We start from the raw sequence: 21083 nt of genomic DNA, 5'->3' as shown, positions 1-21083 counted from the left end.
GGATGATCAGCCATGATCGTGATGAATGACGGAGCATGCCCGAAGGGCCAAAAGGCCTCCTCCTGCTCCTATGTCTCTATGTTCTTCAGTTTTATTATGAACAGATAAACTTAAATAGCTACGTACAACTATTCTTTATTTTGATGCAGCATGGATCGCACAAATTTGTTTATTGGAAAACTCAAAATTTGCTTGAAATATAGTGAAGGTTTGGCAAGAGCGGCATTGTGCACTCTCGGTGTTTCACATTGCTATTTGGTGAGCAAAAGATTACAAGAACGCCTGCATGGATATGGTCCTAATAAGACCATTTACTTGAAGTGGCGCAAGTCCATTTACAAAAAAAGGATAAAATTATCAGTTTGTTGCGACTGAAGTTATAACTTTAAAGAGCTGTGTGTTTTTGTTCATGGTTGGGCAACATAGATGTGCAACTCGAAACTACAACTCTGAACTTGCCATGTGCAAACACAGACACTGGGCTTATTGTATTTCTTTTTATAATTTTTAAAAATTTGTCCTTGGGATGTGAACATTGCTGACAAAGCCAGCATTTATTGCCTATCCCAATTGCCCTTGAGAATGGTTACAACAGTGCATATTCACTTTGTGGTATATTTGCTTAAATGTAATAATTAATTGACTCTAAAGCCTTTTTCGTCTAACTGACAAATTATTAAATAATAGTATTAAGTGGAGAAAATCCAAATGCTGTTTGTTCACACAGGCAAATACACCAATTTATTCCTCCATTTATAGTATTGGAGGACTTTGTCAAATGTAGTGCAATAGTGTGAACTCCTTAAAGGGTATCTAAATTACAGTTAATTAAGCAAAATTAAGAATGTTCATCATCTGTGAATTGCTCAGAATATTCTGTTCATTATTTAGTATGATAAGAATAACAGTTAGATTGTATGTCCTTAAATGCATTGAGCATAAAGATTATAATGCACTAAAGATTATAATGCATGTATTTGAACATGAAAATGACACTCTGCCTGAGTTTTTGGTCTTAGTGGGTATTCTTGGTGCCATGATGATGAATGTGGCGAAATAGCTGCAGTGACCTTCAAAACTCGTCAAAGCAACTGGTGTAGTTCAGTATAATCTTTGAAATTTTGTGGGTGTTGGGTGGGTGGGAGGGGGTGGGGGTGTAAGCTTAAGGCTAAAATAAGGTGGCATTTTATCATTAACTTATATTATTTGAGTGACTCCTCTTTGAAATTCTCAGACAAGTAAAGGATCAGAATAAAAAAGTCGCCAACTTGAAACACAAAGAGCAGATGGAAAAGAAGAAGAATGCGCAATTATTGGAGGAAGCTCGCAAACGGGAAGACAACTTGACAGATAACTCTCAACAGATGGAGGTGGGTTTGAATGATGTTCCATCTTGCATAAGATTTTCAGTCTGCCTCAAGTGCTTTTCACCTTCTCTCTATACATGCACATTGAATTCAAAATGTACATTTAAAACTTCAAGATGTACAGGGAATATTGTGTATGTACATAGATTAGAGATCTCACCCAAGGAAAGTAGTAATAATTATGAGCAAATTTTTCTTTATACACAAACTAACCTAAATTGAAGTATCTAATGCCCACTCAGATCAATTTAATCAAATACATAGCTTACGTTTTCAAAGCGTTGTGAAGAAAATTAAACATCTGTGCGAGATTCTTTGGTCTCCCCATGGCATATTTCCTGGCGATGGGAGGTTGGCCAGCGGCTGAGTCCTCTGGTCCTGCCGCTGTCAATGGGATTTCCCATTGAATCCAACCCATGTCGCCAGGAAACCCATGGCTAAGGTGCGCCATTGGGTATTTTTCAAAAGTTAGATGTCAAGGCATTCTCGCCTCTGCTCTCTGCGAAGACCAATAATTTATTTGTGTTGCTCAGTAGCTATAAAACTGAGTTATTCTGGGAACTAGCATTATTTGCTAATCTGATGTTCCATGGCATGCCCACGGTGTTTGAGCTAGGAAATGTCATTGGATATTGATGCACAGTTGGAAATGAGTTCAGGAACAAGAGGCGGGATTCTCCGGGAATCGGATGGGCGGGCAGAAACAGCGCAGTAGAGTGGCGGGAACCACTCCGGCGTCGGGCCGCCCCACACCTTCAGGGGCTAGGCCGGCGACAGAGTGGTTTGCGTCCCGCCGGCCGGCGTGGAAGGCCTTTGGCGCCGGGGCCGAAGGGACCCCGCCGGATGGCGCGAGTCCGCGCATGCGCGGTAGCGTCAGCGGCTGCTGACATCATCCCCGCCCATGAGCGAGGGGGGGTTCACCTTCGCGCCGGCCATCGCGGAGGCTTACACGGCCGGCGTGGAGGAATAGAGTGCCCCCATGGCACAGGCCCGCCTGCGGATCGGTGGGCCCCGATCGTGGGCCAGGCCACCGTGGGGGCACCCCCCGGGCATGGGTCCGCCCGCCCGCCCGCGCCGCCAGGTCCCGCTGGTAAGGGACCTACTCCAATTTATGCCGGCGGGACCTGCATAGAACGGGCAGGACTTCGACCCTTCGCAGGCCGGAGAATCACCGGGGGGGGGGGGGGGGGGGGGGGGGGGGGGGGGAGTTGCTGCGAGCGACCGCCGACTGGCGTGGCGCGATTCCCGCCCCCGCCGATTCACGCCGCCCCCCGGTGGTTCTCCGACCCGGCAGGGGGTCGGAGAATCCCGACCAGGGTCTTCAAAATAACGAGAACTCTAAGGATATTTAATGTACTTTTGCTTGACTTTTATGTAACTTAAAAACTATTTGGTCAAAGTGTTAAAACAGCAAATTAGAAACTATTTTCCACTGATGGCCTTATTTAGTGAAGTAGAAAGAGGAAAATCAGAAAACTTGTAACGTTGACTGATGAATTCCTTTGCATTGTGACAGGGCAGCCAGTGTGGGAGCGCCCTTGATACTGTTCCTTTACTAGTCTTTCATTTGTGACTGCAGTATGGAAATGTCCTTCAGATAAGTTAGACTGAATCCTCAATTTCTGTGCAAGTTGACCCCTGAGGCAAAATTTGGCCCATTATAGTTTACTAATCATTTGCTGACTAATCATTTTATAAATGATTTGGAGAAAATGTAGCAGTTTACGGACGACACAAAGATTGGTGGATTTGTGGATAGTGAAGAGGATTGTCAGAGGCTACAGCAGGATCTAGATCAGTTGGAGACTTGGACGGAGAAATGGAGGATGGGGATTGATCCGGACAAATATGAAGTGATGTATTTTGGAAGGCCCAATGCAGGTAGGAATTATACAGTAAAAGGCAGAACCCTTGGAGTATTGGAAGGCAAAGAGATCTGGACATACAGGTCCATAGATCACTGAGAGTGGCAACGCAGGTGGATAAGATAGTCAAGACGATATACGGCAGACTTGCTTTCATCGGTCAGGGCATTGGATACAAAAATTGGCAAGTCATGCTGCAGCTGTACAGAACCTTAGTTAGGTCACATTTGGAATGCTGGGTACAATTCTGGTCGCCACATTACAAGAAGGATATGGATGCTTTCGAGAGGGAACAGAATAGGTTTACCAGGATATTACCTGGTCTGGAGGATATTAGCTATGAGGAGAGGCTGGATAAACTCGCATTGTTTTGCCTGGAAAGACGGAGGTTGAGGGGTGACCTGAAAAGAGGTTTTAAAAAATTATGAGTTGCATGGACAGAGTGGATAGTGAGATGCTTTCTCGCAGGGTGGAAAGTCAGTACAATGGCGCATAGTTTTAAGAGGTGAAGAAGAGGGGGAAAGTTTAAAGGAGATATGCGAGGCAAGTTTTTTTTTACTGGCAGCACGGTGGCCTAGAGGTTAGCACAATCACCTCACGGCCCTGAGGTCCCAGGTTCGATCCCGGCTCTGGGTCACTGTCCGTGTGGAGTTTGCACATTCTCCCCGTGTCTGCGTGGGTTTCGCCCCCACAACCCAAAAATGTGCAGAGTAGGTGGATTGGCCACGCTAAATTGCCCCTTAATTGGAAAAAATAATTGGGTAATCTAAATTTATAATTAAAAAAATAGTTTTTTTTTTACACAGAGGGTGGCGAGTACCTGGAACGCACTGCCGGAGGGAGGTTGTGGAAGCAGGTTTAAGAGGCATCTTGACAAATACATGAATAGGATGGGAATAGAGGGACACGAACTCCAGAAGTGCAGAAGGCTTCAGCTTAGACAGGCATCGTGATCAGCGCAGGCTTGAAGGACTGAAGGTCCTGTTCCTGTGCTGGACTGTTCTTTTAACGTCACTCGATGATATTTATATTTGCACAGAATACAGTGCCACATGAAAGGCATCTGAGCTGCCAATCCTAATCCCATTTTTTGTTTCTTATAGTGAAGCCAATTGTAGATATTGGAGAGAATTTCCATGCAGATCTTTAATGTAATGTTGATATAGGAAGGTGGTTCAGAGAACCTTTTCCCACTTCAGCCACATTGGCTACAACCTGGCAAACCATGAATCAGTCTGAATTAGTGAGATTAAATCGCAGTGGACAACATTATTCTCAGAAAACTACAAGATCTGATGATAATATATATAACATCTGTCATGCGAGGTTGCTTTTGTTTCAGTGCTTGATAGATTTGCACATTTTTGGTGTGTTACTTGCCAAGAAAATAGAAGTGTGTACCTGGCTAATGGTTGATTTAAACATCTGGATTTAAAATGTATCAGAAATTGTAGCATTCTCAGTTTCAGTCCTTCATTTACCGACTTAAGCATTGCTAATATCTGCTCCATTTTATTTGTATGATATGATTAACTTTTTATTTTCTCCATTGCAAATTAGCCTACTTGTGTTAGCTTGCAGATATTCAACTGCTAGACAGTCATGATAGAACTTGAGTTTGTCTTCACTGTTTAAAATATGTCGATCAGACAGTAGGGCTTGCAATGCTGGTTTCTTCCTCAAATTTCACACTTTTCATTGCTTGCATTGGCTTCATTCAGTTTTCTTCACAAAAAGTGCATGCCACAAGGCCAACTACTTTTTAAACGAGGATAAAAATAATTATTGTTGGCAAATTTTAGAATGCGGGATCTCACAGTTTTCAGCTTTGTTTAATTTCTGGCTGTCTAATGTGATGGTTTAAGGTTAGTTTGAACAGTCCTGAAAGTTGAGCTCTGTTCGATTAGCTCAATAGATGGTACAGCTGAACGTCAAATTATCTGGTTTAGCTTAACGACAATGCAAGATTAATAATAATCTTTATTAGTGTCACAAGTAGGCTTACATTAAACACTGCGATGAAGTTACTGTGAAAATCCCCTAGTCACCACACTCCAGTGCCTACACAGAGGGAAAATTCAGAATATCCAATTCACCTTACAAGCACGTCTTTTGGGACTTATGGGAGGGAACCGGAGCGCCCTGAGGAAACACACGCAGACATGAGAAGAACGTGCAGACTGCATAGACAGTTACTCAAGCCGGGAATCAAACCTGGGTCCCTGGCTCTGTGAAGCAACATGTTTCCCACTGTGCTACTGTGCCAATTAAGGGTGAAGACGAGAATTGGTACATCAGAAAAATTTCTCGCAGCAAATATTCTTCAATCTAATTTTGCTTTATATGGATTTAAAAATCAACCTCAACATCTTCTCTGTAAAAGGATATTTTTTCTATGTTGTCACTTGATATGAAGTGGAAATAAACCTGGTCCCAAACGTGACATACTAAAGTAATGAAGGAAGATTAAACCAACATCTATAAACGATTAATATACAATGGGATATAAATTCACTGTGGCCACATTTTAAATGAATCGCTGTTTGAAACCAATTGGCATTTATCTAGTTATTAAGTAAAATATTAATATTTCAGGATTGTTAACTCTGATGAGCTTGTATGTATTTGTCTTCACTTGGCCAGTGGGGGTTCTATTAAGTAGTGGATAAATTCCATATGTGCTGCTGAAATGTGTTTTGAACTACAGCCAAAGTTTTAAACCCCTGTTCAGGAGAAAAACTGTACCATTGTTGAAAGAATTTAATTTGAAGAAATCTGCAGCTGAGGGGGAAACTCAGGAAGGTTATAAAAGCCAAGTTTGCACAGGTCATTAAAGTCAGTGCAGAGCAAACTAATGTACAAATATTGACTTCCACAGAGGTAGCTACAAAGTGATATTTATCCCTTTGTAAATAGTGCTGACTTCATAAATTCAGATGTTACAAATTGAAAATGTTTCAACATACAAAGCTGTCTGGTGTTAAATGCAAATTCTGGAGAAAATTCAACACATGGATAATCAGATTAAGAATGTATCAACAGTAATAGAATCTACTTCAAGGAACTGATTATTTTATCCATTCTTAACAGAAAAATAACTAGCCATTTATATAGTGGAGTTGCAACAGAAGACACATGCAGGCATATGAAATGATATTGAGATTGGTGGTTTACATTCACATTTTTGTAACTAGGCATAACCAAAAAATAATTATCACATTCTGAAAGAGGGTTGAGATGGCTCCAAGGCTGCATGATTACCAATGGAAAATTAGCTAACCTTCAAGTAGTTCAGAGTATCATTGATGCCTGGCCAACTACCTAATAAGCACCTTATTAATCAGAGATAGTGATTGGCTAGACACTGGAATTCTTACCTTTTGACTCCAGATAGCCATGCAAACTATTAGCCTAACAAGTAGAAATGTCCTAGCTGGACAAACAGCAGAAAACTTATCAGTGCTCTGTGTTTATTTATAGCTTACCGGAATATAGCACTGATAAACTTTCTGCCGCACATATGAATTTGGCCTCACCTCTCTTAACTTAGGGAAATGAGATGCATCAAATTTGAGATAAAGTGTGCACTCAAAATCAGGCCAATTGAAATTTTACCTATCTGAATTTCTCAGTATCTAGGTTTGGAAACTCTAAAGCATGATGCTAAGACTCCACACATGATAGACTGCCAGCAGAGCCAAAACAATTTCTTTTAATTGTTCAGAAACCATAGTCTGCTTGTTTTGTACATGATGTGGCTTGATGTACCAGCGTATAACAGGTTAAAATGCACATGGACAGATGGGATTTCCCACGCAGGTTGTCTTCGTGCGTGTTAGGTATTGTACATGGTGTGGGTAAACAATACCTGGATCCTGATTTTCACAGCTAATGCAGAAACTACACTTTCAATTACATATTGTTGTTTTAAATGAAAACGGTCAAAACAATTGGGGATAAAAGCTATATCTTCTTTAACATCTCCACAGGTACACCCATTCCAATCCCATAATAGCAATGCTATACTTATTTTGGGCTGGATCTTGCGATGAATATAATGGTGAGGTTATCTGTGTTTACTGTTATTCAAGAATCAAGCAGACAGCAACTTCTGGCAATGACATATGTGCAGTCAAAATGAGGAAGTTGCTGTCATAGTTGCCCATTCCCCCAGAACCTTCGCTACACCAATATCTCGTAAAGTGACTGCATTAAAACATATGGAACAGTCCTAAGTTCCTGTACCTACATGATAGATACCCATGAAATTTGCCAGAAAAGGCTAGGGGGTTGGATTCTCCTGCCTCGCCCGCCGCAGGAACGCCACGGGCGAGCTACGTACAATGGAAAACTCCATTGCCTCAGGCGGGATTCTCCGGTTGCCGGGCAGACGTGGCTGGAGAATCCCACCCTAGGTCTTGCCAACTCAAGTGAAAGTAAATTTTTAATGATGTGTTAAGGCTTAATTATTGCCAACAACATCTTTGACACTCAAAATTAATTTTCATAATTGTGAAAATTTCAAAAATTAAGAAAATGGATATTATTTTTGTTTATCCCTTATCTCTTTTACTTAATTCCATCTTTCTGTCCCTCTAATTGTTTTGCTTTCTCTACCTGATTTGTCATTGAATGAAATATTCTAACTTATACTTCCTGGTTCAGACTCTGCACTGCTCATTACCAGTTCTTCAATCTGATTGGTTAAGGAGATCAACCGAGTTTTGTTCTGTTCACATACATTGTGTATTCTCTCGAGATGATTCTGTGATTAAATGATTTTCCAATTCGAACAAGTTCCAGTGCAAAACCCCACAGAGTCTGTGGGCAAGCGTAAGTGTTTTGAACAGCTGATGTCGTTCATTCTCCGCTGACCACAAAATGCAAGCCAATGCTTCTGTGCCACAATATTAAACGCAGAAAGAAATAATCTAATCAGACTTTACAGGGAACGATTGAGCTATAGTCAGAAATTAAGTGCTAATCGGAATTTTTAAAGCCCATTTTTAAGGATAAAAACAGCTTACCACCTTATTTGTGATTGAGAGAACAGTGAGCAGATGTACCTTATTACAGTAGTTGAAGATGGAAACACAAATGCTCGCTATCTTAAATGAAGAAAATAATGCATGTAATTGGCAGAGTTGTTATGGTAGAACTGGATCACTGAAGAGTTTTAAATTTATTTTTTCAAGGTATACTATATTTTCTATTGTGAAATTACAAATGTTGCACAAATATATCTCGACAGTTCCAGGCAATTTCTCATGCATTTTGCTCATTGCAACAGATTTTAAATAAATTCAAAATTCAGTAGGAACTAAATTGCAGTGAATTGGCTAATAGCGTGTAATGGGGGAAACTGAGGTTAGTGATATTGACAGTATATATTTTGACCCTCAAATAGCAATGTGAATCTTTCTTTGATTTTAACATACTTGACTGACCTGATGTGGTAGCACTCATCATTATTTCAGTGTATGTCTGACAACAACGTCTGGTGTCCAAAATTGCAGTTAGGGTGCATTGTTACAGTCCTGGGTGATCGACTCAGTACTGTAATGCCTCAAGCTTGCTGTATTTCACACTAGTTCCACATTAAAGAGGTTGATAATGTTAGGGCTCATGCATTCAGGGACAAGTGAGTTTTTAACAATGTAATAGAGAGAATTGCTTGTGCACAACCTCTGTAGCCCTGAAAAATTAATTCAACAAACATGGAATATAATTCCCTCAGATGAAAATTAAGGTTGATTTAATTTTTTAAAACTTTTCCAGTTTATCTCTTAATTACCTTTTTAATCTCTTCTGTATATTCCAATCTTTATTTTGCTTCCTGTAACTTACATTTCCTGTGTTTTACTTAATGGTTTAGACTCTGCAGCAGCAGAGTGAGGATTCTTCAATATGATTAATTGAAGACTCTTGCTGTGGCTTGCCCTATTCAGACACCACAAATTTATTTTAGAAGGCATCGTATTAAAACGATCACTGGAGAACTAGAAGCCTCCACTGATGAGTCTGGGCAACAGTATGCGACCTGAACAGCAGCAGATTTTCCTTTGCCATTTATAGCAAAATCCAGGCCCAACATGCGGCTTTCAAAAATTGAGAAATCTTTGCAAACATTGAATTGGTCACAGAGTCTGCTCAGGCATTGTACAAAAAATAGAAAGTTTTGAAATTAGAATCGTGATTCTCCTGTTGACTTTATAACCAAGATTGACAGAGATTATGACTCATGAAATTAGCACTAGTCAGAAATTAGCCATTCAGTCAGTGTGCAGTGGAAACAGGCGCTGTCTCTGAGAACCACCGTCTTACCTTGATGCACGCACAGATAGGTATAATAACATTTCATTGGATCAAGTTGGGCTTTGTTTTGATGTTAACCTAACAATTGACAATATGTTGTAAATTTATATGGATATAACACCTTTAAAGTGGGAAAAAAACTTTGATTTACAAAGTCAGAAATGTTGCAAATCAGCTTGTGGATGTAAATCATGGTCCTCTACACTGTAGAGACTCCAATCACTAAATTAAGGGGAGGGGAGGGTGCTGTTTTGTGTAAAAATATGTGTTGGGAAATAATTTCCATTTTTTATTAGCAGAGAGCATGATAGAATAAATTGCATTGAAATGCATGGCATTATTTCAACATGATGACATTTTGATAAATAATGTGCAATTCTTCACACTCAATACAGGAAAAGCATGCTGCTGGAAAAATAATAATTCATCCTATTACCTATTTAAATTTTACAGCTTTTCCATGGATTCATTTTAAAATTTACAGAAATAAGCACATAAAGAAATCTACTAAGCTAAGCAATCAAAGTCTTATGCTACAAGTGCACTTGAGAACTGAGTTTAACATATGTTTCGTCCATAATGTGGAATACACCTATGTTTTAGTGTGTGCAATTTAATTTTTAATTGATTTAATGTGAGCAATTATTGCTTACCGCCTTTAATGAAAACATGAATGTTTCTGTCCTACAGCAAACGGCAACATTTTTCATCTATGTTGAATGTGCAAAGACATATTGAATCTGAAGTAATTCTTTGAAATATCCTGCAATCACATCTTTATATAATTTATTTCAGTGTGATTGTGCAAACTTAAGCGTTCTTTTGAAGATGAGGCTGGTAGACAAAGATGATGGAATAGATATGTTCAGAGGAAATGTAGAAACATAAATAGAAAGGCGCTGGAAGGAGAGGAAATAAAGAATTTATGCTTTAAATTGGTGATTGGTTGGAAGTGTGATTGAAAATATGATGAGTACCATCGACCACAGTTCTTGGTATAGATGATTTTGATTTGGCTGTAAGCAGCATAATTGGCAGTTACTGATAATGGAAAAAAAACTTTAGAAAACATTGCAGTGGACTTGACAACATGGATAGTTTAATGGAAATAGTGAATGATTGGCTAATACAGTTTGGTACTAAAAATAATGATTTTGGGAGGAAAAAAGCATGGTATTATCCGCTTAGGATTGCTGAATGGTATGGTATTAGAGATTTCAAATATGCAATTCCGTAACAATCTAGGTGTTTGTAGATCAGTAATGGGTAGCCTAGGCTAGCCATTGAGCCGCATTAGTGTCCCTCCTTCATCTCGGGCATGTTCACTAACTATGACCCTTGAATAAGTATGAATACATTTAATGCACACCAAATATTAAGTTATAGAAAGTACTCAATCATTCAAATAGTAATATAACTGTCATCAACTTCAAGTGGTAAAAACAAAATAAATATTTGCGCTTGATTGGATGCCGAGGGAGCGTACGGCTCTCGCAGTCAATATGCACGCACTTCATGTGCCATTGCTCTATGCGCATATCACCTCAGTTATACCTGGAGGAAAAAAGCTACGCAGATGGAAACCCATTGAATGTGTCAACTCTGTGCATGGGCAACAGTCAACAAAATGTCTCGTGAGCCACACTCAGAACCCAATTGGGCTGCATGAGGGCCCCGCTGATGTATATATTGCCATTTAAAAGGCCAGTAGTATTTTGCATTTTTAAATCCTGGACTATGGAGTATGAGGATGACCAGGAATAATACATTTGTTGCAAGGCAATGATTAAACTGCAGAGTACAGTGTACATTTTGGGCACCCCACTATAGAGAATGTATGGTGTCCAGAGATCAAGATGGATGCCTACAAGACAATGTACAGTAATGAGGTGAATTACAAGGTAGTTCCACTGCAGCAGAGATGTTGAGAGGGAGGTTAATAAGGCCTTTTAAAATTATGATGAGCTTTCATGGGGCAAATGGTAACTTTTCTTTGTTTGGGAATTGTGAAGATGAATCATCAATTTGAATCCTCACGAAGAGATAGAGGAGTTGGCCTAAAAAAATTAAAGCAGGATTATGGGGAGAAAATAGCATAGTGAAATGTATTTTAGATTGCTCTAGTCAAGAGTTAGTATGGACACTGGCTGAATAGCTTCATTCTGACTAGTTACTTGGTGTGGTTGAGCATGTGGCAGATGAGCATGTTTAAGATGTATATATTAAGGGTAGTTTAAATATATACATATATATATTCTTTGAACATTAAATTTAAATACAAAATTACATTATAAAGTTCTAATGAACTATTTCATTAAATTTATCACACATAAAGTACAAAATTGTTCCATCACATAATTTGGTTCGACTTTGTAATCATAATTGCACTCCTTTCTTCAAAAGTACAATGCTGACTAGTGCTGTTTGCATAATATCTCTCTGCTTTTGTCATTCTGTTTTAGACTGCATTAAAAATCTCAGTTTAAAAATAGTCTGTCGAAAAGCCATTATTTGTTTCACCAACGTGCTGCAAAACTCTGAAAGTACCAGCATTGTCAGGTTCCACATATGGGTTTAAAATTGGTCCTTCAGTACTGCAACGGATAACACGTTCACTGTTGATTTTAGTGAATTAAATTGCTATCCTGCTGTCAAATTCAATTTGTATGTTGGATAACCAGCACACAGCGTCCCTGTGTGACCAGCCAGTTCCAACAACAGCTTATGTATCTTTTATTTGTTTTTGTTTTGTTTTCACTTATAGTTGTGAAAAGAACCATTTTCAGAAATTAGGAGTCTACAGATCCTTACCGTTTCATGACTTGATTAACTTTCGTCTTATGTGTACCATTTTTCAATGTCTAGCCTATAAACCAACAGTTCCATACTTTAGACTGAATTGGCCCTCTCTTAACCTTTTTTAATTGCAGGTTTACCTTTATACTCATCTTACATTTACAGATGAGCGGTAGAAAGTTGAAAATTCCAGGGCAGAACCATTAATCAGTGCTGTGTTTAATGCATATGAAATAATATTTTTGGTAGATTGTGACAATTTACCTTTTTTATCATTTCAGATTTGATCCTGATATTTTAATGAGTAGAGTTGCTCCATGGAAATGTTCGGAGAACGTGCTAACAATCTATTGCAGTTATCCATTTGAATAATATTCCATAGTTTTCCTGCTTTTTCCCAGGAATCAGTGCAACAGAAAGACGAGAGAATTGAGGAGCTGGAAGAAGCCCTGCGTGAGAGTGTGCAGATAACTGCAGAGAGAGAAGTGATTCTCGCCCAGGAAGAATCTTCTAGATCTTCTGCAGAGAAACAGGTCTGCATGAGAGAACTTGTTTTCACTCTTTGCCCTTCATGGCTTAATGTCAGGGGACATTCAATGGCTCTTTAACTCCCTCCACTAACCCCCCCCCCCCCCCCCCCCCCCCCCTCCACCTTCCCATTGTGTGATTTTTTTTTCTCTTAAGAAAATGTTTCATTAATTTTAAATACCTGTAACATCTTTCACTTCTGAGTAAGGGTTCCAAATCTCAAATGCAACTTGTGTTGGCTAGACAAATGTGACCAGACTTGCTCAATGTTTACAGCATTCTCTGTTTCCTCGTCTTATTTCCAGCCTTTGCAATATTATGCTTCCTGACCCTTCCCAAAAATATAGCTAAGATTATGTGTCCCATCTGGTTGAATATTATAATTAGATTAAAACTTTATTTCGCAAAGATTTCACAAATCTTTCTTTGGAGAGTGTAGCTTAATTGTACCTTTTTTGACAGCATGCAAATAATTGTCAATGCCAAAGGCAGCTTTACATGCACAGTGCTAGATTTTCTTTTCGTAAAGTATAATTTTTGTTACTAAATTGCAGTGCTTAATTCTGTCCTGAACCGCTATCACTAGACAAAGAATGCACCCTGCAGATTTGTTCAGTAAATGATTGATAGAGAGCACAAGATGGCAACCTGGATGGAGGTGTTTGCCTTTCTATCTTAAGGATGTGCTGCAGTCTGCTCCAGGTCTTCCGATATGGCATAATGGGAGTTACAATTCTCCCTCTAACTTGAGAACTCGTGATCTGCCATCCATGGGCAGAATCCTTTCAAGCTTCATGCAAATGCCATTTTTGTTCACCTTTGGTTGAATCCTACATTGTATTTTAATTTGAGCAACCAACCAAAATGCTTCATTTTGCGAGAACTTTAGCTAAATTACTGTTTCGCTTTAAAAACTGCAATTATCCTTGCATATTGTTACATTCTAATCATGGAAATATTCTTTATTGTTTGTGTATTATCTCTTGTTATATTCCAAACTCAGAACCATGGAAACATAGTCTACAGGTATTTCCATAAGATCCCATACCTTCAATGTCACCATACTTGTCATCCATCATAAAACCAGTGATTGTTCCCTGACAAAAACCTAAAGTTCTTTCATGTCCTGTATTTTTCATTCTCTGTATCTTTCAGCCAGGCTTCATGTAATAATAATAAGCATGGAGCCAGGCAGATAACTTTTTTTCCAAGATTAATGCTACAAGGTCTCGGCTAGTGCCACCTATATTCAGTAGCTCTTCTTCCTCTCCTCACTTTACAGAGACACTGTAAAGAGTATAAACTCTAAATTTTTACACCAGGATTAATCAAAACATACTTGAATAATATAAAGAAAATATTTCTGTTACATAGCTTCAGGTTACGAAGTTGAAGTATTGCTCTTATTGTTTGTTCGGTCACGCAAGTTTCATGATTTTTGTATGAGGAAAGTACTTGTTATGTCATATAAACTCTTCAATTTTTTTCAGACAAAATGAAATTTACCGCCTTAATGGTCTAAGCAACCAAATTATGTAGTATAAATCTTGATATAATCGAAGACCAGCTCAGGTCACTAAAGAAGTTCTGATTATAAGAGGTTTAATTGGTCGAATATGGAAAATAGTCATATTAAGAATAAACCCAAATTGAGAATGTTAGATCAGGAAATATAGAACAGCGAAGCTAAGTGACGTATTGTAAAACCATTCCACTATTTTTGGGAGATATTAGATTGATACAGATGGCTAAACTGGCAATTATAGTAATGATCGCTTGTCTATGGACCTGCAATATATGCTGTTGGAGTAAATCAGTTGCATATCTACTAAAGAAGCAGATTTCAAATCTCTTACAATTGTCTGTACTTTTTCCCTTGTAATTGCATTTCTGCTTTTGCATCCAAACCCCTGTTACTTTTATCAAGTGTGATTGTATGAGTAGAAAATGTAATCACACATTTCTGTTCTTGATTTTACCTATTTACAATTGCATGCCCTCTCTAAAACTAACCGTATCAGATTTACATTGTGACTGTTGGTATATATGTGGATATCTTGACCAAAGGCAAACATGCATTGGGAACACCAGTGTGTGACTCAAACCTTGTTGAGTGTTCCAGGTATCTCTTTGACTCTTGCACTTCTTGATCCTTTGTTTATCTTCATCCACATGGAAAAGATGTGTTTGGACCCACATGTGACTGTAGGACTGCTAACAAAACCTTTAAACTAACTTTTTGATTTCTTCCAGTTGCCTTAAGTTCCTTTTCTATTTTCTTCTTGCTTTGTTCCATTGATGTGTAGCTTGTCTACAAGTCTCCACAGTATTAATTGAAGGCTAACTTTAATTATTTTATTCTTTCGACTTGCTAAGCTGTTCAACCCAAAGTCAAATGGTGATTTCACAGTTGCGTCCTATGCTGATTAAGCCACCCACTTAATAAAAAATGCATGCAACTATCATTTCTGTTTCTGCTCTGTGAACAGTTTTTCTTGTCATGCTTGCTTTACATGTAGTTTTGTGGTGGAGTTGTTCAATAATGAAGAATCTTTTTTGTTGCAGTTAGACAATTCTGAAAATACCTTCATTAAGTTAAATCAAGTAACTATATTTTATCATTGTGATTAAATCATACTGCCATCTGTTCTAAAACCTGAAGTAAAACAATGAGGCTAGTATGTTTATGGGTAGGATGGGGTTTTGGGGAGAGTGGTTGTGTTGTTTGTGGGCAGCAAGTAGTGGTAGTTGACGGTGTGGAAGGAGACATGTTGATCGGCAAACCTGCTTGCTGATCCTGCGTGAAGAACAGAGAGATTTCAGATTAACGACTACAGCTCCAAATTGGAGGTTAGACTTCTACCGTACCTTGGCGGGATTAACTTCCTGCCCAATGCGCATAAGTAGAATTCTGGCAGCAGGAGGCTGCTACCTTGGGCATACAGAACTGTTGCCGACATGAAGAGGTTGGGGGCATGAGCCCTGAAGGAACCATGATCAAAGATTGGGGGGTGGAATGGAGACAGAGGAGACGCACCTTCTTCTGGCACACAAGAAATCCCAAATCTTTTAAAATATCTCTTTTTTTTACTGGGCCTTTTCTCACCTGGATTCACTGCATGACTGGGTTGAGAAAATGCTGATTTGAGTTGGGCCAAAAGACATAATTATATAATTAAATTAACCAACATCCCCACCGCTGGCGTGGGAGAAGTGGCCCGGGGGGGGGGGGGGGGGGGGGGGGGGGTGAGAGAGAGAGAGAGACAGTTTAAAACTGCAGATGATCAGAGTGGGGCATCAGACTTTAGCGAATAACCCCTGTTCCTTTTTGACCAGCCCTAAGCCCCTCTCCCCATCACCACTCCATGATTTCTGTGCTGGGGGATGGAGCTGAAATTCTTTGACTAGTGATTATTTCTTTAAAATTTAAAGTTCCCAATTCTTTTTTCTTCCAATTAAGGGGCAGTTTAGTGTGGCCACATATCCTACACATCTTTTTTATTGTGAGACCCATGTAGACACGGGGAGAATGTGAAAACTACACACGGACTCTGACCTGGGGCCAGGATCAAACCCAGGTCCTCGGCACCGTGAGGCAGCAGTGCTAACCACTGTGCCACACTTTGACTCGTGTTTATGACAACGCTAAGTTGCGGAAGTTCATGATAAACTAGTGCTGATTCTCGACTTTGCATTAGTACTTTAGGACTTTATATTGGAGTTGCTGTAGGCTTACTGCTTTCAGAAACACTGCTGTCTCTTGTCCACGACCATGTGATGGCAATGAATGGGCACAGAAATGAATATCTGCCGAGTAGTCCTCTACATTTGCCATTGGTTTCTTGAGCATTGAAGCATGCATATCTGAGGATTTTGTATTATTTTCCTACCTGGTCAGAGAGGGTCGGGGTTAAAGAATTAGTTTTAATATTTCTACAACTTTCAATTCTCCTTTTCAAGAAATATCAAACCAGTTCTTTATAGTGTCATATCAGCACATAGAGGCATTTGATCCATCATACCTGCCATGGCCTTTTAGAAACATAGAAAATACGAGCAGGGCATTCAGCCCTTCGAGCCTGCTCAATCATTCATTATGATCATGGCTGATCATCTAACTCAATAAACTAATCCTGTTTTTCCTCCATATCCTTTGTTCTCCTGCGCCCAAGTGCTGTACCTGACTGCTTCTTGAAAACAATAGAAACATAGAAAAAGATATGTACTCAGTCCCATTTTCTTGCATATCCCAAATGCTGCTCTCTTTTCTTTTTAAAATAGTTATCTAATTCCATTTTGCAAACTGTTCCAGATTTCATTTCCAACATTGCTAGTAAGGCATTCCATGTCTTCAAGCTCCCTCTGTATAATTAAACAAAAAATCTCTTAATGCTTCCCTTTGTTATTTTGGTGATGATCTTAAATTCTTGCCTTTGCATTACTGACTCCATAACCAGTGAAAATTGTTTTTCCGGATTTACCTTGTCAAAATCTCATCATTTTGAACATCTTTATCTGATCGCTTTTTAACCTTCTTATGAAAAGAGCCCTAGTTTCTCTGGTTTCTCCTCATAACTGAAACCTCTCAACCCATAATACCATTGTAGTAAATCTCATCAATGTCCTTTCCATGGCCTCAACTAATAACTTTATGTAAACCAAGCAAAACTCGATCAAGACTCTCACTGTAGACAAACTATATGACATGTAAATGTTTGACATTTGTTCTTTGCTTTTATACTCTATAGCCTTTTTTGCAAAATGTAGGATCTCTTATGAATTTTAACAGCTTTTATAACTAGTCCTTTGACTTTTAAATGTTTAGCTGAGAACCAAACTCTGCTTTTTTTAAGCTGTTACTAATCCGTGCTCTTATTCTTCAGAATGCTATCAGTTGGACATTTTTTGCATTTTTGTTTGATATCTGTCCAATCTACTAACTTTTGTTTGCCTTCCTGAAGTTGCATACAATTTTCTTCACAGTTAAATACGCTTGCTACTTTTGTGCGCTCTGTGTGGTTTGATATTGTGCCCTCATTCCCAAGTTCAAATTGTTTTATTTTGTATCTAGAGATGAGCAGTGGTCCCAATACTGAACTGAGGAACACAACTGTTTTGAATCCATTAATTGAGAAAAATATTCTTTTAATTGTTACCTTTATTTCATTCCTTTAACCAACTTCCTGCACATACAACATCCATTTTCTTCGTCAATTTTAATCCCTGATTATCGCCTCCCTTTTTGATGTTGATGTTGAACTTTGTGAAGTGCTTTTGGACATCTGAAGACATAAAAAGCTCTACATAAGTGCAGATTATTTCTTCTAGATGTCTGCTCAATGATCAATTTAAATAGCTTGTTTACATTAACTGAACATGACGCTTTCACTCTTATAGAGCTCTTACCTTTGTACTCCTCTCTAAGCCGCGGAACTAACCTCTGTGCATTCTGCTCGGTCTCCTGAGTGGCTGAAATGGAATTTCTTTACAGTAGTGAATTGACAAATCTGTTAATTTATTGACATATTTCAGCACTGTCCTCTCTCACCAAGATGCGATTATGATAATACATTACCTCTGTGTGCAGGCGGTAACACATCCGGCTTTTCTCAATTTTCCGTGTCAGAGATTACCAGTGTTTTCATGGCTGCTGCTGCAAAGGTTTTCACAATTTTTATTGAGCGGAATGTTATAAACTCCACAGCTGGGTTAATGATCATCTAACCATCTATGCCAGTTATGCAACTGCTGTGATCCTGTAGGCTTACTATCTTGATTGTTAATTTATTTTACTGCTAATTAATCGGATTGTTTGGAATCATGGCCAGGATTTTTAGGATGGAGGAGTTTCGGTGGAAAGCGCATCCCCACCAACTCTGCCTGCCTAGCAGGATTTCACGCTCCAATGAGCATTTATTGTCTGCAAATGTGACTTCGCCCCACACTCTGGAGGAAATTCTGCCTCCGAGAGCTGCTGGCCAATCTGATGGGCCAGGTGGTAGCTCTCTAGTTCCTGCAGTGGGCAGGACTGGCAATGCACACAGTCCTTGGAGCCCAGTTCCTGGGATTCCAGCAAAAGGTCTCTTTCGGGGGTCTTGGATAGGGAATACCTGGGAGGGGGGGGGGAGGATAGGGGATACCTGGGGGGGGGGGGGGGGGGGAAGGGGGGGTGGAGAGTGGGGCACTAAAGTGTCAGAAGGTGGAGACTGAGGGGGTATTTAGGGAGGTCCAGTAGTTATTGGACCCTCAAGTTAAAATGGGCTTCTGATGGAAGCAACCAACCCCCTCGAGGTCTAAACCTGATTATTTGGCCACTTAAGGGCCTCACTTGGGGCAAGGGCTGGCACGTGGCCAGTCTGAGCCCTCACCCGCTTGCACCGGTGTAAAATTGGTGAGAGGTGAAGGTGCGTGACTCCTCAGTGGGAAGTCAATCCGTGCCTTGCTCCCCCCTCCCGCCCCGATTTCTCCCCCCCCTCCCCCCCCACCACCGCCACCACCTACAAACACGCCAGTGGGGCAGCCCAGTAGAAAGCCTATTCATGCTGCTTCATGCTACTAATTTTGTTAGCAACTCTGAACTTAAAATGATAAGTGAGTGTTTTATCCATTTTTTAAAGATGCAGACAATCTAACCCACAATTAATGTTTTGGGAAGAATTAAATGATTAATTGCTAACCGGGTTCGATTCCCGGCTGGGTCACTGTCTGTGTGGAGTCTGCACGTCCTCCCCGTGTGTGCGTGGGTTTCCTCCGGGTGCTCCGGTTTCCTCCCACAGTCCAAAGATGTGCGGGTTAGGTGGATTGGCCATGCTAAATTGCCCGTAGTGTAAGGTTAATGGGGGGGTTGTTGGGTTACGGGTATACGGGTTACGTGGGTTTGAGTAGGGTGATCATTGCTCGGCACAACATCGAGGGCTGAAGGGCCTGTTCTGTGCTGTACTGTTCTATGTTCTATGTTCTAAATCTAAATGCTACCTTTTCCTTACACAAAGGAACAAGATGGTGGGGGAGGGGGGGGTGGAGGGGGGGGGGGTTGGGGATGGGTTCCGTACCTACCAGCATCCAGTAATTTTACACACAGGTGTTGATGATCATTCTACCTCAGGCAAGGGCTCAGTTGTGCAGCTGCTCCACGCATTCTGGCAGTATGACACAATGATAACCAGAGTATTTAATATTGCAGTATTTCTTTACATGCAGAAGGATCCAGATGGCTTCTATTTTTTTTTAAATGACAGCTCCAGAGGCACCAAAATTGACTGCTTTTAGCATAATGTTTCTGTCTTACTTCTGCATTGCTGCTATGCAACGACAGCCATCATCTTTAATCAGTCTATTATCTTGCATAATTTTTCCTTAATTCACCCTGATTTACGATGTCGTCTTCTCACAGGGATGAAAACTGTGCCACGTTATTTGAATCATTTTCTATAGCTCAGCAGTGGTGCACCCCTTAGTTAAGGTCTGCACTTAGTGTTGCTGACATTGTGCAGAGTGATCAGATTGACAGTACTGTATAATTGCACGGTGTAAAATCCAGCTCCTCACTCTGGCACTCACATACTGCCAATTCCTAATGTTTTAAAGAGGGATGTTAAACTACATGATTTCACTTAAAGCTAATATTGTTTGTTTAATCCTTGTAGCTGTCCATATTCCCCCCCCCCCCCCAGCTTTTACAAACCTGATCGGTTGACGTACAAACATGATTTTGTTTTGGTAAAAGTAAAATAAAAATCTGGTTGTTACTCAAGACAGCAGAAAAGCTAAGAGGTGGAAGGAACCCAAGTTATCTTATTCAAATTGTCAATCTTATAATCGTTAATATATCTCTTGTACAATTTCCGTTTAATATAAAGGCTATGCCAGTCCAAGATCAGAAGAATTTGTTTCTGTGTGAGCTTTTCCAGGCAATTCTTTGGCAATGGGGGTGGGTTGATAATTCCAGTCACATACTCTTACATAAACAAATGTGCATCACAGAACAGCTCCAGATAATCTCTTTTTACTGACAGGGTTAAAAATGCAGTGCAAATGGGCATTAATGGCTCGCTAAGTTGCAATAAAAGCTCGTAAATTCCTGGAGTAACAGTGCAATAGAATAAAAAAAACTCTGAACACAAATTCAAAACAAGACCTGAAATTTGCGTTTTGTAAATGCCTCATATGACACTCTGCTTAAAGGTACGGGTGCATTTTTGAGGCATTTATA

General features: G+C 39.8%; 1 protein-coding gene and 1 long non-coding RNA gene across 14 annotated transcripts in view; one reads left to right on the top strand and one right to left on the bottom strand.

The window, feature by feature from the left end:
• Positions 1-21083, top strand: part of LOC119974015 (ERC protein 2) — a 1008595-nt gene that overhangs the window by 585982 nt on the left and 401530 nt on the right. For 12 of the 13 annotated variants that reach the window (XM_038812801.1, XM_038812804.1, XM_038812800.1 and 9 more), the window contains 2 exons: positions 1235-1370; positions 12745-12876. In XM_038812801.1, the coding sequence (XP_038668729.1) occupies positions 1235-1370; positions 12745-12876 (268 nt within the window). The remainder of the gene's footprint in view (positions 1-1234; positions 1371-12744; positions 12877-21083) is intronic. The other variant, XM_038812802.1, reaches the window with a different exon arrangement.
• LOC119974018 lies at positions 18012-18532 on the bottom strand. Its single transcript, XR_005462432.1, has 2 exons — positions 18447-18532; positions 18012-18153 (listed from the first exon to the last, which is right to left on the bottom strand). It is a non-coding gene; the product is annotated as an uncharacterized LOC119974018 (long non-coding RNA).

The sequence above is a fragment of the Scyliorhinus canicula genome, chromosome 11 (assembly GCF_902713615.1).
Source record: "Scyliorhinus canicula chromosome 11, sScyCan1.1, whole genome shotgun sequence".
NCBI classification, from domain to species: Eukaryota; Metazoa; Chordata; class Chondrichthyes; order Carcharhiniformes; family Scyliorhinidae; genus Scyliorhinus; species Scyliorhinus canicula.
The sequence above is the reverse complement of the archived record's forward strand: the minus strand, read 5'-3'. Positions and strand labels throughout refer to the sequence as shown.